Source organism: Canis lupus, chromosome 16, assembly GCF_011100685.1.
Source record: "Canis lupus familiaris isolate Mischka breed German Shepherd chromosome 16, alternate assembly UU_Cfam_GSD_1.0, whole genome shotgun sequence".
In the NCBI taxonomy this organism is placed as follows: Eukaryota; Metazoa; Chordata; class Mammalia; order Carnivora; family Canidae; genus Canis; species Canis lupus.
Window position 1 is genome coordinate 22,934,938 of NC_049237.1, and position 14,723 is coordinate 22,949,660.

General features: G+C 44.7%; 1 protein-coding gene across 4 annotated transcripts in view; it reads left to right on the top strand.

Moving 5' to 3' along the window:
* Positions 1 to 11,594, top strand: part of SH2D4A (SH2 domain containing 4A) — a 71,107-nt gene extending 59,513 nt beyond the window's left edge. For all 4 annotated transcript variants that reach the window (XM_038559860.1, XM_038559861.1, XM_038559859.1 and 1 more), the window contains 2 exons: positions 9,622 to 9,842; positions 10,327 to 11,594. In XM_038559860.1, the coding sequence (XP_038415788.1) occupies positions 9,622 to 9,842; positions 10,327 to 10,419 (314 nt within the window). In that variant the 3' untranslated portion in view covers positions 10,420 to 11,594. The remainder of the gene's footprint in view (positions 1 to 9,621; positions 9,843 to 10,326) is intronic.
* The last annotated feature ends 3,129 nt before the right edge of the window (positions 11,595 to 14,723 follow it).

The window sequence follows — 14,723 nt, forward strand, 5'->3', positions numbered from 1 at the left end:
TATATTCTTATAATAAATTAGAGAAAAGAAAACATTATTAAGAAAATCATAAGAGAATATACATTTACAGTATTATATTTATTTCTAAAAATCCACATATGAGGGACCCACACAGTTCAAGCCTGTGGTGTTTGAGGGTCAACTGTGTGGTATAGGTTTGGCACAAGACTCCCAAGTCCAGATCACCTAGGTTTGACCTATGTTCTCTTTATTTACTTATTTTTTTAAAAATATTTTATTTTTTCATGAGAGATACAGAGAGAGGCAGAGGCAGAGGGAGAAGCAGACTCCCTGTGGGGAGTCCGATGCAGGACTCAGTCCCAGGACCCGTGATCATGACCTGAGCCAAAGGCAGGGACCTGGGCCACTCATGCATCCCATGCTCTCCTCTTTAAAACAGGGATGATAATATCTATACTGTAGAGTAGTTTTGTTCTTTTTTGTTTTTGTTTTTGTTTTTTTTTTTTTAAAGCAAATCAGCTAATATATATATAATGTGCTTACCACAGTGCCTGGTACGTAGTGTTTCTGTTATTATGACTTACCAGAACTGAACATCTAAAGAGTAAGTTTGCCCTTCCTGTTCTCTCCACCTTTCTCTTCATTATTAAAATCCTCATCTTGCCACAAATATTGTTGTAACAGCATCATGACAATACCATATACAAGGAATAAGTGGCACTTCAATAAAATGGATCTTAATTACTGCTAAAACTGGCCTCTGCTCTTTTGACAAGTATTTATTTAGGGCCTGTCCTTAAAAATCCCAGAACCCAAGAGGTCACCCCAGAAGGCAACAGGAATTTGGAAGGACAAAAGGACAACTGCAAAACAGGGAATTAAGTTGTTTGGAAAAGTTGAACAGAACATGGCCTGTCAAGTTTGGGAGGGAAGGTGCAGTGAGATGGGGGTGAGTCCTAGACTTGCTACAATAAACTCTTCTATTCTCTAGATTTAAAATCTTCTGAATACTGTAATTAAATCTGTTTGGTTTTGTTTCCTTAAGAAGGATTTTTTTCTTTTCCCTTTGTCCCCCTTCTCGTATCCTGTTAGACTCTCTTGACCCTGAAATACAGTCCTTGTTTTTATTCATTTTCTTCTTTCATCTGGTCACCGTATTATAGCAGTCTTTAAGACACCCGTTCTGTTGCAGAATGTTTGTACAGTGGAGATGAGTGTTGGAGAGTCCTTGTAGCTAAATTTAATGTCTTGAAAAGTCATTTTACTTACTGTGGTTCCTGATTATGAGTATCCAGAATGTGCAGATATATAAGTAACTGTACTCACTAACATGCTTTTTTTACACTTTTTCAAGCAAAGAGCCAACAAATAGATAAAATTGAAGTTTGAAAGCCTGTTCAGAAACCCACAGACTCATTTCTTCATTCTCTCCATTAGCATATCCCATCTCCTCTGAATATATGACAGTGTTTAGGAGCTTTGAATTCACCAGGGGCTGGGAGGAGGAAGGTGGTTTATCCAGCAATAGTAGATAAACAAATTTCTGATTTAGAAATTTTCTAATTGCTTCTGTTGTTAGAGAATTGACGTATTTGCTTTTCGCATCAATAGTCGATCATTACTCCTCTGAAATGTAATGTAATGCGTATTTCCTTATTCAAATATGGATATAATTAGCCTGCTGCTGAAATGTTTCCATCCTGATCCGTTTCTTTGTGGATATCTTTTTCTGTCATGGTTTATAATTGAACCTGCCTGTAAATTCTTTAGTCCCAATATTTTATATTTTAAGCTACTTAAAAAGCAAATCCCTTTCACACCTGTGGGATTTCAGTATAGTTCACACTGCAGCTATTTTGAATGCTTCCACTTTTGACACGTCCCTCCAACGTTTCCTTCTCCTTGGAGAGCAGGTGCTGGGTGTTTCTGTGGAGGCAGCTGCTCTCTGGGACTTCAGTTCCCTGAGCCACGCCGGCCCGTCCAGGTGGAGTCCTGGCTCCCACTCCGAGGGCACCTGCCAGCCCACAGCCCCTGCCGCTGGGGCCCTGGCCCCCCAGGGCGAGTGCACACATGGGAGACATTGCACACACAGAGCATCACAGAGGCTGCCCAGGATTTCCTTCAGGCTAAAATGTTAATGAACCTGGGAACTGGCACTCATAAGTGATATCTGTCCTTCAACTTTTTGGCTGAGGGGTGGTGATTTCTTAATTGTGGGGCCGTCGGAATTCTGCACCCCCCTCACAGGGAGCCTTTCAAGCTTCTGTCTTACTAAGCGCATCTGGCCTCATTTACACATGTGATTCCTAGGCTTCATGTGGCCAGCAGCAGGACTAGGTCACTGTGAGTGGACAACTGCAAGTCCCTTCCCCGGCAGTCCCTGTCCTACCCTGGAGAGGGATCGCCATCGCTTTAGCATGGAGCCTGGGCATCTGCCTACATTCTAGCACGAAGACTTCATCTACAGTAATCATGAAAGCACTTTGAATTATTCTATGCAGTTCTCTTATCTGACTGCTTAGCATTTGTTCAGATTTCCCAAATAACTGAAGAGGAAACATAGAGAGGGTAACATTTATTACCTCTTTATTACCCTCTTATATACGTTTTTGAAAAGAGATCACTTTTCTGCAGCAAATACTATGCACTATTGTGGGGTTTTTTTTTCTGGAAGACCTTGACTTTTCTCATAAATTACCCAGTGTAGCAAACTGGCTGCACAAACATTAGTATGTATTTCCATTAATGTTGGGAATAGTACATTAATCCTAAAGGCCTTGCTTACTTGAGTTTTTAAAATAATGCCCTTGAGTCCTCACCCTAGTGCTGCCAGCCACTGAGTGACATGGCCTGCTTGTGCCAGGTGCCCCATGCTTCCCATTACAGATGCCCAGGGCTCAGTCTTGTGGCTTCACTCTGTGTTCTTGGAGCGACCAAGACAGACCCCGCAGACAAAGGAAGGACAGACTGGATGGATGAGGGGCAAAAGAAGGTGACTTGCTTTGGGGGTTTGACTTCAGATTTCTTATGGAAAGGGGGATTCTGGTATTTAGAGAAGTACGTTTATTTTTTTATTTTATTTTTTTAAATATTTTATTTATTTATTCATGAGAGACACAGAGAGAGAGGCAGAGACAGGCAGAGGGAGAAGCAGGCTCCACGCAGGGAGCCCGACGTGGGACTTGATCCTGGGACTCCAGGATCAGGCCCTGGGCTGAAGTCAGCACTAAACCACTGAGCCACCCGGGCTGCCCGAGAAGTACTTTTAATCTGTACTCTTATTGCCAGAGTTTCTTTGTCATCACATGGTTTGATTATAAAACGTGGACACTCTTTCTCTATGTTGGGCAAGGACACAGCAGAGGATAGTGGTTAAGAGCACATCTCCAGGGCCAAGTCCCAGCTCCCACCAGCCAGCTCTGCACCCTCAGGCAAGTCACATGACTTTTGGACTTCTATGTAATGCAGACAATGATATTACCTGCCTCACAGAATCATTCAAAAGGTTTGTGAGCTAATGTATGTAAAGTACTTAGTGCCGAATGTGACACACAGTAAGCCCTAATTAATAAGTGTTAGCCATTAAGGTAATGAAGAAAGAACAAGTGATGTAATTTTAATTCTCAATTCATTAAGGAAACATTATGAATAACTTTGAAAGCTCTACTTTTCCTCATCTCAAAGGGCCTGAGACCTCAAGGATGAAGCTCGACGTGATAGTGGATCTCCCTCCATATAGAGGATCTAGTACAGGTCCCAGAGCTTCTCTGAAAGTACTTCCTTTAGGAACTAGGGAGCTAAAAAAAAAAAAAAAAAAAAAAAAAAAAAACGGCATAAAATAGGAGCTAAAGTGGGAAAATATAGAGCTCATGTCCAACTTTAAGACCTCCTATGGATAATGTGTGCATCTGGCAGGGTTGCTACTTGGAAATAAGTTCTTCTAAGACTCAGCTTTCTGGGGCACCTGGGTGGCTCAGTCAGTTAAGCATCTGCCTTTGGCTCAGGTCATAATTCCAGGGTCCCGGGATCAAGCCCCACATAAGGCTCCCTGCTCAGTGGGGAGCCTGCTTCTCTCTCTGCCACTCCCCCTGCTTGTGTTCTCTCTCTCTCTCAAATAAATAAATAAAATCTTTAAAATAAAATAAAACTCTTTTTTTCTTTTTTCATCTATAATCTAGGCACTTTGCAATGTAAGACTTTGAGCTCACCTTAACAGTGGAGATGAATTCCTTCATGAAAGTTATTTTAGCTCTGTCTCCTCCCTGCAGGGTATTCTGGACAGCCCAAGTAGCAGAGAATGACAAATGACAAAAGAAGGAATGAGAGCTTCTTGGCAGAGCTCTGGAAGGGCAGCCCCCAGACAGCTCTCAGCAGACTGGTGCATGGTCAAGGAGAATGCTGAAGCCTGCCTTGCTCTGGGGCTTCTCAGTCCCTGGAACCAGGAATCCTGAGCTTAGGGGAGGTGGCATAGGTCACTGATGTATGATTCTGCATCCAGGTGACTATACTTAAGTAATCACTGAAAAATGCATCATCTTTATGTTGCTTGGGTCATAGGACCTGGGGAGCTCAGTCAGCTGAGTGTCTTTCTCTTGATTGCAGCTCAGGTCATGATCTTAGGGTCCTGGGATTGAGCCCTGTGTTGGGCTCTGTGCTCAATGAGGAGTCTGCTTTTGGATTCTCTCTCTCCCTCTAACCCACCCCCACCCCTACTCTATGTTGCCCAGGTCAGAAACGAACAACTCTTTGTGAAATAAATATTCATAATTTATTTTCAGCCAATTTCAGGAAAAATTCATGAGCCCAGGGGGGTTAAAAAACAAAATACTTGAGTGAAAGACAAGAAACTTGAAACCATCACTAAACTAATCCTATAACCTAAAGCATATACCTCTTCTCCTTCAGTTTTCCCATCTGCATGGCAATGGTAGTAATAGCAGTTCTGTTTATTTTGAGTTGTTTGAGAATTAAATGAGATAGTAAATGGAGGCACATTGAGCAGCGTGAAATGCTAGCACACAGGGGTAGTATTTTGGTTGAGTAGGAGAGAGCCTGAACTCTGGGGTCAGACTGCTTGGGTTCAAGACCAATGCTTTTTCTGGCCTGCCTAAGTGACCTGAAGCACATTGTGAATGCTCTCTCATGCAGGTTTTGCTCATCTGAGATTTCAGAGTAGGAACAGTACTTGTTCATCCGGCTGCTTTGAGGATTAAATGAAGTAATGTGCCATTTGAGGAGTTCCAGACAGACATTAAGAACTCTATATGCTACTATTATTTGGTTACCTTTCATCTATTTTTAAACATGCATTTTCCAGATTCTGTAAATAGGTCATACAAATGTACACATATAAACAAAGTTGGTAGTGCCTTGGAGAAATGTATATATCCCTTGTCCCTATACATAACAATGTTCAGACTAGAGGCAGTGGTTGCATAGAAGTGTCCTAGAGAAGAAAGTTTCTGGCTTGGTGATAAGACAAAATTACTCATTAGATCTTTTCTGGGCATCTTGTAAGTGGCAGGTGCTGCAAGTGTGGAAATAAATAAGATGCGGTAGTTGCCTCTAGGAGAGCACAAGGACGCGGGGCAGGGAGAGACAGAGTAGAATATACTGTGAGTGCTCTGATAGAGCTGTGGGTTGTACATGCCATGATAGAGGGGGAACCAGATGAGACCCGGGATAGACCAGGTGAGTCTCAGGTGGAGGTGGGAACCGGGTGTAGAGCAAACTTGACTTACTGCTCAGGGAGAAGTCAGAAAGCTTCATGCTATGGAGTTGCATCTTGGAGAACAAGTAGGCATTTTCCAGAAGGAAGTGGTGGAGACCTGCCCTCCTTCTGTAGGGTGGTAGCTGCCACTTGGATTTCTAACTAGGGCCATGCTGGGGTTTCTAAGTTATATGAAGTATAGAAGGGTCTGTTCACCCTCTTTTGTGTAAAAAAATAGTCCTCCTAGGCCTGTCACGGAGCTGTACCTTCACTCCAGGGGGTTTAAAGCCACCCTGTCTAATATGGTAGCCACTATTTATATGTGACTCTTTAGCCAATATTAATTAAAATTAAATAAAATTAAAGGGTGAGTCCCTCAGTGACACTAGTTACATTCCAGGCCCTCAATAGTCACATGTGGCTAATGGCCTCCATATGGCCAGCCAGACATTTCCCATGCCACAGAACATTCTATGGAACAGTACTGTCCTAGACAGTGCTCTGGCATCACTCAGAGAAAGAAGTGGGACGTTTCTCTCTGCTGTCTCCCAATTCCTGCTGTTGTGAACCTCTGTGCTGGGTATTCAGGCTCGCAGGGGTTTTAGCCAGCTCTGTCCCAGGCTGTTTGAGAGCTACAAGCTGCCCAGTAAGACCTTGTGCGTGCAGTGACATCTGCTTTCTTCCAGATTGTAGTAGTTCTGACACACCCTGCCCAGATTCAACTTAAAATAGAGCATTGCTGAATATCTGGCTCATTTGAAAAACTGATGAAATAAAAGAAAGCTTTTTATTTACCCCTCTTCACTAGCACAGAAATCCTCTTGTGAACTCACATGGGCTTGGTTCTTATAATATCAGAGAGGTGGTCAGAGGAAGGTTGCCTGGAGGCGTCCCTGCCTATAGGGAGCTGGATGAAGACTCCTGCTTCAGAATTCTTAGAGTCATGCTCCAGGGTAAGGAGATTGCCCTGTGCACAGAGATTAATGTCTGACACTGGGTTTTGTCTTTGTATTCAAGAATTCTCTCTGCATGCAGACAAAGCTCACTGCTTGGCAGCAATCATAGCCAGGCCTCCCTGCCTTCGATGGAATCATGACAAATTGTACAAGGACAAGTATCATCAGATGAGCCAAAAGACTATGCTCTTCAGGAATGATAATCCTGTTGTGAAGCAAAAAGAACAAAGTGTGGTCCCCACAGCACTTCACTTCTAAACCTGCCATCAGAATGATTGTGTTCGAATCTCCATTACGACTTAAGATTTGCCACAAAATCATTTTATTGTATTCTTGTGTCTCTGGATATTACACAGTGCCAAGATCTGAGTGTAATGGGTATTAATTTCAGTTTGAGAGGCTTTTGGGAAGTTGGATTTACAGCTACTATCTGACCTGATTTTAGGAGGAATTTAACCTAACTTAACCCAGGTTTGGTTATAATTTTCCAGAATAGCTTTCATTTTAGGATCTAAATCCATCTGGATAACATGCTGATGTTATAAATTATAACATCTACCCAATCTGTTGAAGTAACCTGGAATTTCAGAGTTAGCCTGTTGGGAAGTCTGGAAGAAGTTTTTCCAGAATGCTGCTTCTCCTTCACTCATTGCTTATGAGCCCCCTCACCGCTGAAAGGGAGTTTTCGGTGTCAGTGAAAAATATCCCTGGTTTCATAGACAATCAAATACAGAGTCATGAAACTTCAGTCATGTTTAGTGCCTGGGTAGGCTGGTTACCTATTGCCTTGTTTCAGATTATTGTTGTCATCTGCAATGATCAGTAGGATCAGGTGTGTTTAGAAAGGTTAAACTAGACCAATGGAAGCAGCAGTCGTATCTGTTGGCACTTATATGGGCATCATTTGAGTGCCTAACCTGGAGAAGACAGCAGCTGACCCAAGAGGCTCACTCAGTATCAGTGGTGCTGCAGTTTCCATTGGCTCAGTCTCCTCAAGGAAGGGGCAGAAAGGTAACTAGAGACAATGGAGATCATGCACAGGCATCAGTAACCTGTAACCTTGTTGGGCCTCAGTGCAGTAGAGCTAGAGGCCCTAGAAGAGAGGCTATGACTCTTCTTCTCTTTCAGGGATATTTCCTATCTGTGAGTGAGGGGACCTGTCAAGCATTTTCAGCACCCCCAGTTCCTATCCTGGTGCTTCACTGGGGTTGAGCCTCACAGGGCTTGAGCGCTATAACTTTGAGGCATTGGCCCTGGGGCCTCCTGAAAGGTACATGGGATGAGAGAAAGCAGGGGGATTAGTTGGTTGGTTATTGGCTGGGAGAGAATGGGTGATTTTTTTAAATCCCCACCTTTATTAAAGGTCTGTTTACAAAAAAGAAAATAGAAATGCCTTTTTTTAAAAAGATTTATTTATTTGAGAGAGAGAGAGAGAGAGAGGAGGGACAGAGGGAGAAGGAGAGAGAACCTTAAATAGACTGCACACTGAGTGGGGAGCCCAATGTGGGGCTTGAGATCATGACCTGAGCTGAAACCAAGAGTCAGATGCTCAACCTACTGTGCCACCCAGGTGCCCTGGAAAATAGAGATGCTTTTATCTGATGTCCTACTCTGGACACTTAAGGTTCAATTCTCAATTAACTTTACTAATAACAAGAATAAAGGGCTATAATAATCTATCCATTGCCTTTTCACCAGGAGATTGTTTGCCTGGCTTTTCCCTAATAATAAGATACAGAATATCAATATGGAGCAAACCATGGATTACGAGAAGCAAGAGCTTCTGTCTGCTGAGGCAAAAAGGATCACTAGAAGAGTGCCATTCCTCCCAAATCTGAGCTCACTTGAATAAGTGAATGACTTCACCATCTCTCCAACACATGTTTGCACACTCCTTATATGTCTCACAGCATTACTGATACATCTGATGAACTATAATAGGAATAAGAAGGCTCGAGAGTTTGGACTAGTTGGGGAAAAGGCTGGTCTGAATTAGTGTGAATTCATCTCTACTCTATGTACATATATATGAAGAGTTTTATTTTGAATATATATGAAAACATAAATATAGAAGCATATATATAAATCCTTATGTATGTATATAAACTTTTATTCCTTTAAATGCCACTGAAGCATCATTTAAGAGTAGCTAGAATAGAAAGCACTTGTAGATAGGGGTCCCTCCTGGTTTTATTCTTAACTTGCTGACTTCTAAGCCGGGGTCCTCAGCACAGCACTATTGATATTTGGGTTGGATGACTCTTTGGAGTGTGAAGCTGTCCTATGCACTGTAGGCTGTTTAGCAGCATCCCTGGCCTCTATGCAGTGGATGCCAGTGGCACCCCCTACCCATGACATTTCCAGACGGTGTCCTGGTTGAGAACCACTGTTTAAGACTGTGTAGGATAACTCTTCAGGCCACAGAGTCCTCACTAATAAACTGAGGAGGGCACCTTCCAGTCCCTTTCCAGAATTGAACACTTCCAGGATGCCTGTAAAGGGTCCTGCCAGACTCAGAAGCCGCCTAACATCTGTGGTGTTATAACCAGGGGCACAGGTGGAAACATATTCTGAAGGTTAAACACTCTCATTGATATTATCCAGTGGCTTCTGTCGTTTCCCCTGCTTGCCCAGTCACCAAATACCAGGAGATGAATGATACTGTACTATATGCTTAAGAAGTCCCAATGGCGGGGATCCCTGGGTGGCTCAGCGGTTTGACACCTGCCTTTGGCCCAGGGCATGATCCTGGAGTCCTGGGATCGAGTCCCGCATCGGGCTACCTGCATGGAGCCTGCTTCTCCCCTGCCTGTGTCTCTGCCTCTCTCTGTCTCTCTGTCTCTCATGAATAAATAAAATATTTAAGAAAAAAAAAAAGTCCCAATGGACTTGAAGTTGCTCTTACTTTTAACTAAATGTTATCCACACAGCTACATTAACTGAAGAGGGTTCTCGAAATGATTTGGCTGAAATACCTGCTTTTCTTTCCTACAGGGATTCTTACATTGAAGAGAGCAAATGAGCTCCTGAGCACCTGCGTACCGGGCAGCTTTCTGATCCGAGTCAGTGAGAGGATCAAAGGCTATGCCCTGTCCTATCTGTCTGCGGAGGGCTGTAAGCATTTCCTCATAGATGCCTCTACAGACTCGTACAGCTTCCTGGGCGCGGACCGGCTGCAGCACGCCACCCTGGCAGCGCTGGTGGACTACCACAAGGTGAAATGGCCTACACTGTGCGGTGGCGTCCTCAGCGGCCCTAGCAATGAAAGGCAATTACAAGAAAAAAGATTGAAATGGGTAATGGGGGGATTAGTCTTTGATAATTCTTCTGGATACTCCGGATTCTTAACTGCATTTCCTTTATCCCGGAACCTGGTCCCTCAGATATTCAGGGAGAACTCGCTGAGGCAGAGAACGTAGAAGATACTAAACATCGGTGCACAGACGGATCCCGTCTGAGACCACTCTTGGGTAGAATTCATGCCCAAGAGGGAAAAATCATACATGGCAATTTGCAGATGAGAAAAACCTCTTTTAAGATTGTCATAAATCGATAAAGCTCCATGTAAATCAAGGGTATACAACAAGTTCTGTACTCTGAGGAGGCCGGAAGGGCATGGCATTATTATTTACAGTATCTTAACAGCCTGCCCTTCCCCGTCCCCCCAGCCTGGTCTGATCTCTGCCTTCTGATTCACAGGAGGAACCCATAACTTCCCTGGGGAAAGAGCTCCTTCTGTACCCCTGTGGTCAGCAGGACGAGCCGCCCGACTACCTGGAACTCTTTGAGTGACAGCCTCCGTCATGCTGTGTCATCCTCAGCCTCCATTGGGCTTTCCTCTGGGTAAACTCTGCTGAAACAGACATTTGTGTGTGAAGCCAACGTTACCCTGCAGCATAGCCAGGATTGATCAACAGCAAGGATGCTTGGAGCCCCATGGAGATCTCTCTTCTGCACTAATGCTGGAGTTAACCACATTGTATTCACTCCAAAAGACAAGGGAGATGATCCCCAATTTCAGCAACTCCCTAACATGAAGTCTACAACCTTAATGATGTACATAAATGAACAAAGAAGAAATGGAAACTTTCTAGGAATTAAGGCGTACTTCAAAACCCAGTAGCTCATGGTAACTATTTCATGACCTCTATACTCCCACTTTGCATCATTTCAAAACATCTCAGGATTGTGTTTAGATTAAGTTCCACATTGGCTTTGGGGAGCTGGCAAAAAAGCCTTTACTGGTGGCTGAAATGACCCTGCAGACACACTTCATTTATTATGCATGTTGGAGCCAGGATATAAGTAAGAGGCATTGAAAAACAAAAGTTGGGAATGGAAATCGAATGAGGAGTTTAAAACGGAGGAGAAGCTTAACATGTCCAGAAATACTGTGGACTGTAGGGGAGTGAGCAAACTGTTGTGCACTGTTTTCTCATTCCGGACAACAGGACAGTGGTCACCCCATCTACTTTGGATCCATCCACAAGCACACCAAGGAGGTTGAAGTGCATGCATGTGTGAGTTGCTGTCAGTAGTGATAGGCCAGCACAGAAGAGCATGTTGTGGGCTGAGTGGTATCCCCAGAAAGGCAGGGTGAAGTCCTAAGCCCTGGTACCTGTGAACGTGACCTTAATTGGGAATAGGGTCTTTGCAGATGTGATCAAGTTCATATCGGGTTCAGGTGGGCCCTCCATCCAATGACTGGCATCTTTATAAGGAGAGAGGGATTTGGAAACACACAGAGGAGAGGCAACCATGGGGTGACACAGGCTGAGACTAGTGATTCCAGGGGATTTCCTGCAAGCTAGGGAATGCCAAGAAGAGCTGGCCACCCCCAGGAGCTAGGAGAGCAGTATGGCACAGATTCTCCTCGGAGCCTTAGAAGGGAATGTGGCCATGCTGGCACCTTGGTTTCAGACTTCCAGGCTCTAGATCTATAAGAGAATAAATTTCTGTTGTCTTAAGCCTCTGAGTTTATGATAATTTGTTGCGGCAGCCCTCAGAAACTAACACAGAAGTTCATGTCATTACAGAACCTGATGGGCATTATGTGCCATTTGTTGCTCTACAGCCTGCCCCCTGATGATGAAGGAAGGATGGGAGAGGAGAGTAGCCTCCCACCTGGCTATGCAGGTTTGCTCAGGCAGGAATTGTATCCCACCTCCCTGCCATCTCCACACCCCCAACCCCTAGCAACCCTTGGGCCAGCCCAGCAAGGGCTGGAGTCACTATACCAGGGGTGCCCTGAGCCAGAGATGATGCTTCTGGGAAGGTGGAGATTCCCCTGCGCTCCAGTCCTCCTCCTGGTGTCGGCACTCTTTCCAAAGGAGCAGAGGTGGTTCATGAGGTTCTTGGTTGGGTAAAACACTCACTGCCAGTATAAAAGATAGCCAGAGAAGACAGTAGGGTATGTGTGTATATGTGTCCGTATGGGTGTGTGTGTGCTTTAATGAGAAGGTTTTTAAACACAGACCATTGTAAAGTGTCACTTGAAATGTCCCCTGTGTACCTATAGTCTGAGAGATGACTGTCAACTAGACATCTATCCAAGAGACCCTGTCTTTAACCTTCATTTCAGTGATTAAATGGCCATGACTTTATAGAACTGCAAAGACAGCACGGGACAGGAAGTTACAAACTTCTATTCTGTCCCCATATCTTCCCACCATTAGCCCTCTGAACTTCAGTTTTCACTTTTATTTTTTTTTAAAAAAGGTATTTTTAAAAAATTGCAGTGTACCTGATATTTAACATTAAATTAGTTTCAGCTGTACAACATAATGATTTGACCTTTGAAACAATCTTTGACCACTGAAACAATCACCACTGTAAGTCTAGTTATCCATCACCTTACAAAGTTACAAAGTTTTTTTTCTTGTGATCACTTTTAAGATCTACTCCCTTAGGGCAGCCCAGTGGCTCAGCAGTTTAGTGCCACCTTCAGCCCAGGGTGTGATCCTGGAGACCTGGGATCGAGTCCCACGTTGCGCTCCCTGCATGGAGCCTCCTTCTGTCTCTGCCTCTCTCTCTCTCTCTCTCCCCCTCTCTCTGTCTCTCATGAATAAATAAATAAAATCTTTAAAAAAAAACCTCTCTTAGCAACTTTTAAGTCTGCACTGTAGCATTATCAACGATTGTCACCATGCTGTGCATCCCCATGGCTTACTGATTTTGTAACTGGAAGTCTGTACCTCTCGACCCCCTTCACCCACTTTGCCCACCTCCCAACCCTCCTTCCTTCTTGCAACCACCAATCTGTTTTCTGTACCTATGAGTTTGGCTTGGTTTTGTTTGTTGTTTAGATTCCACATATCAGTGAAACCATAGGGTATTTGTCTATCTCTTATCTCAGTCACCATCATACCACTGAGGTCCATGTCACAAATGGCAAGATCTCATCCTTTTTTATGGCCAAGTAATATTCCATGGTGTACATACACCATATCTTTTTACCCATTTGTCTATGGATGGACACCTGGGCTGCTTCCATATCTTGGCAACTGCAAAGAATGCTGCAATGGACATAGGGGGTGCATGTATCTTTTTGAATTGATATTTTTGTTTTCTTTGGATAAATACCAGAAGTGGAATTCCTGGGTCATATGGTAGTTCTGTTTTAATTAAAAGAAAGTGTTTTTACTAGCTGATTTTTATTCATCAGTTCTGAAATCTTAAGGTTCTGAAATGAATAGAAAAGTACCCTGTTGTCACTAATCATTATGAAGACATACGATTCCAGCATCACCGTCTGCTTAAAATTATTCTGGAAGAAATAAGTATAGTCATACCGGATATAATGACACTAAGTAACTGTGGGATGTACTAAGTACTGTCAGATGGCTTAGAAAACAGGAAATTACCTGACTGAATTAACCTAATAGTACAAGGGGGGGTGGGTCTGAGTTCTGTACTATTTTATCCTTTTGGTTATTAACATTCAGAGGAATAAACTGCCCATTTCTTGATGGTGTGATGGCCAGCAGTAATACTTGAAATTCTTAGGGGGTGAGAACAGTACAGAATTCAGGAAGTGGTTAAAACCGAATGGGGTTGAGGAAGCCTGAATTCTCATCATAGCTCAACTATTGGATACAGTCTCCCTGTGTCTGACCCTCGTTGTGGCCTAAGGCAAGGATGTCGGAGCCCTGGTCCTGCACCCCGCCCCCCCCCCCCTTCTGCTGCCTCAGCAAGCTCCCCTCCTTGGCTGGCCTAAGGTTTCTGGTCTGGGGTGTTTCCCTGCTGTTACCCTCCAGGTCCGAGTTCCCAACACTCCAGTCGGCCTACTCTTTGGAACTGGGTGCAAATGCCTCTCACTGCCCATATCGACTCTCCTCTTTCTCAACAACTTCAGGGAGATTGTAGAATCTCCTCTTACAGTCGTCCCAGATTCTCTGGCTGCCACCCCGTCCTCCAGGCCCTCACAATCATTAGCCCCCACTGGGTCACCTGTAGGGCCCCTGGTCCTGGTCTCCCTCCCTCCCCAGCTATGGAGGATGCGCACGAAAGTGACTTTGTGCCTCTGGGTCACCAGCAGAGCTGAGCAATGCCAAGAAACGCCCGTGGGCCCAAACTTATGCCAAAGAAGGAGAAACACAGAGTTAAGAAAAAGGAGAACAAGTGGCGATGGGCATGGACAGGTCACTTACAATATCTTAGGGGCATCTATATCAAAAGTTGCCATTTTTAATTAACCCTCCCTTTTAAGTGTAAAATAATGGCATGTGCTAATGTGGCAAAAATGTGCTTTTAGATCTAAAATCATTCGTGGCCGGAAGTCTCAGAGTGGCGGCTTCCTGTGGAGGCAGCTTTCCGCAGGCAGCGCTGTGGGCCTCACGCGGGACGCCTTGGGACGCCCGCCCGTGACGGTGACGGGCAAGGAGACAAGACGACCTACAGGGGCTGCGGGGCCTCCTGGCTTTCCTGCCTGCGGGGACGCGGACGCGGTCAGTGCCTTCCGAGGCCGGGCCGGGGCTCCAGTTCCGCCGGCAGAGCTCGCCCGCCCTCCCCGCGCCGCCCCGCCCCGCCCCGCCCGCCTGCGCCCCCTCGGCCTCCCGCCCGCTCCGGGTCTGAGGTGTGTCTGAGCCGCGCCTCGC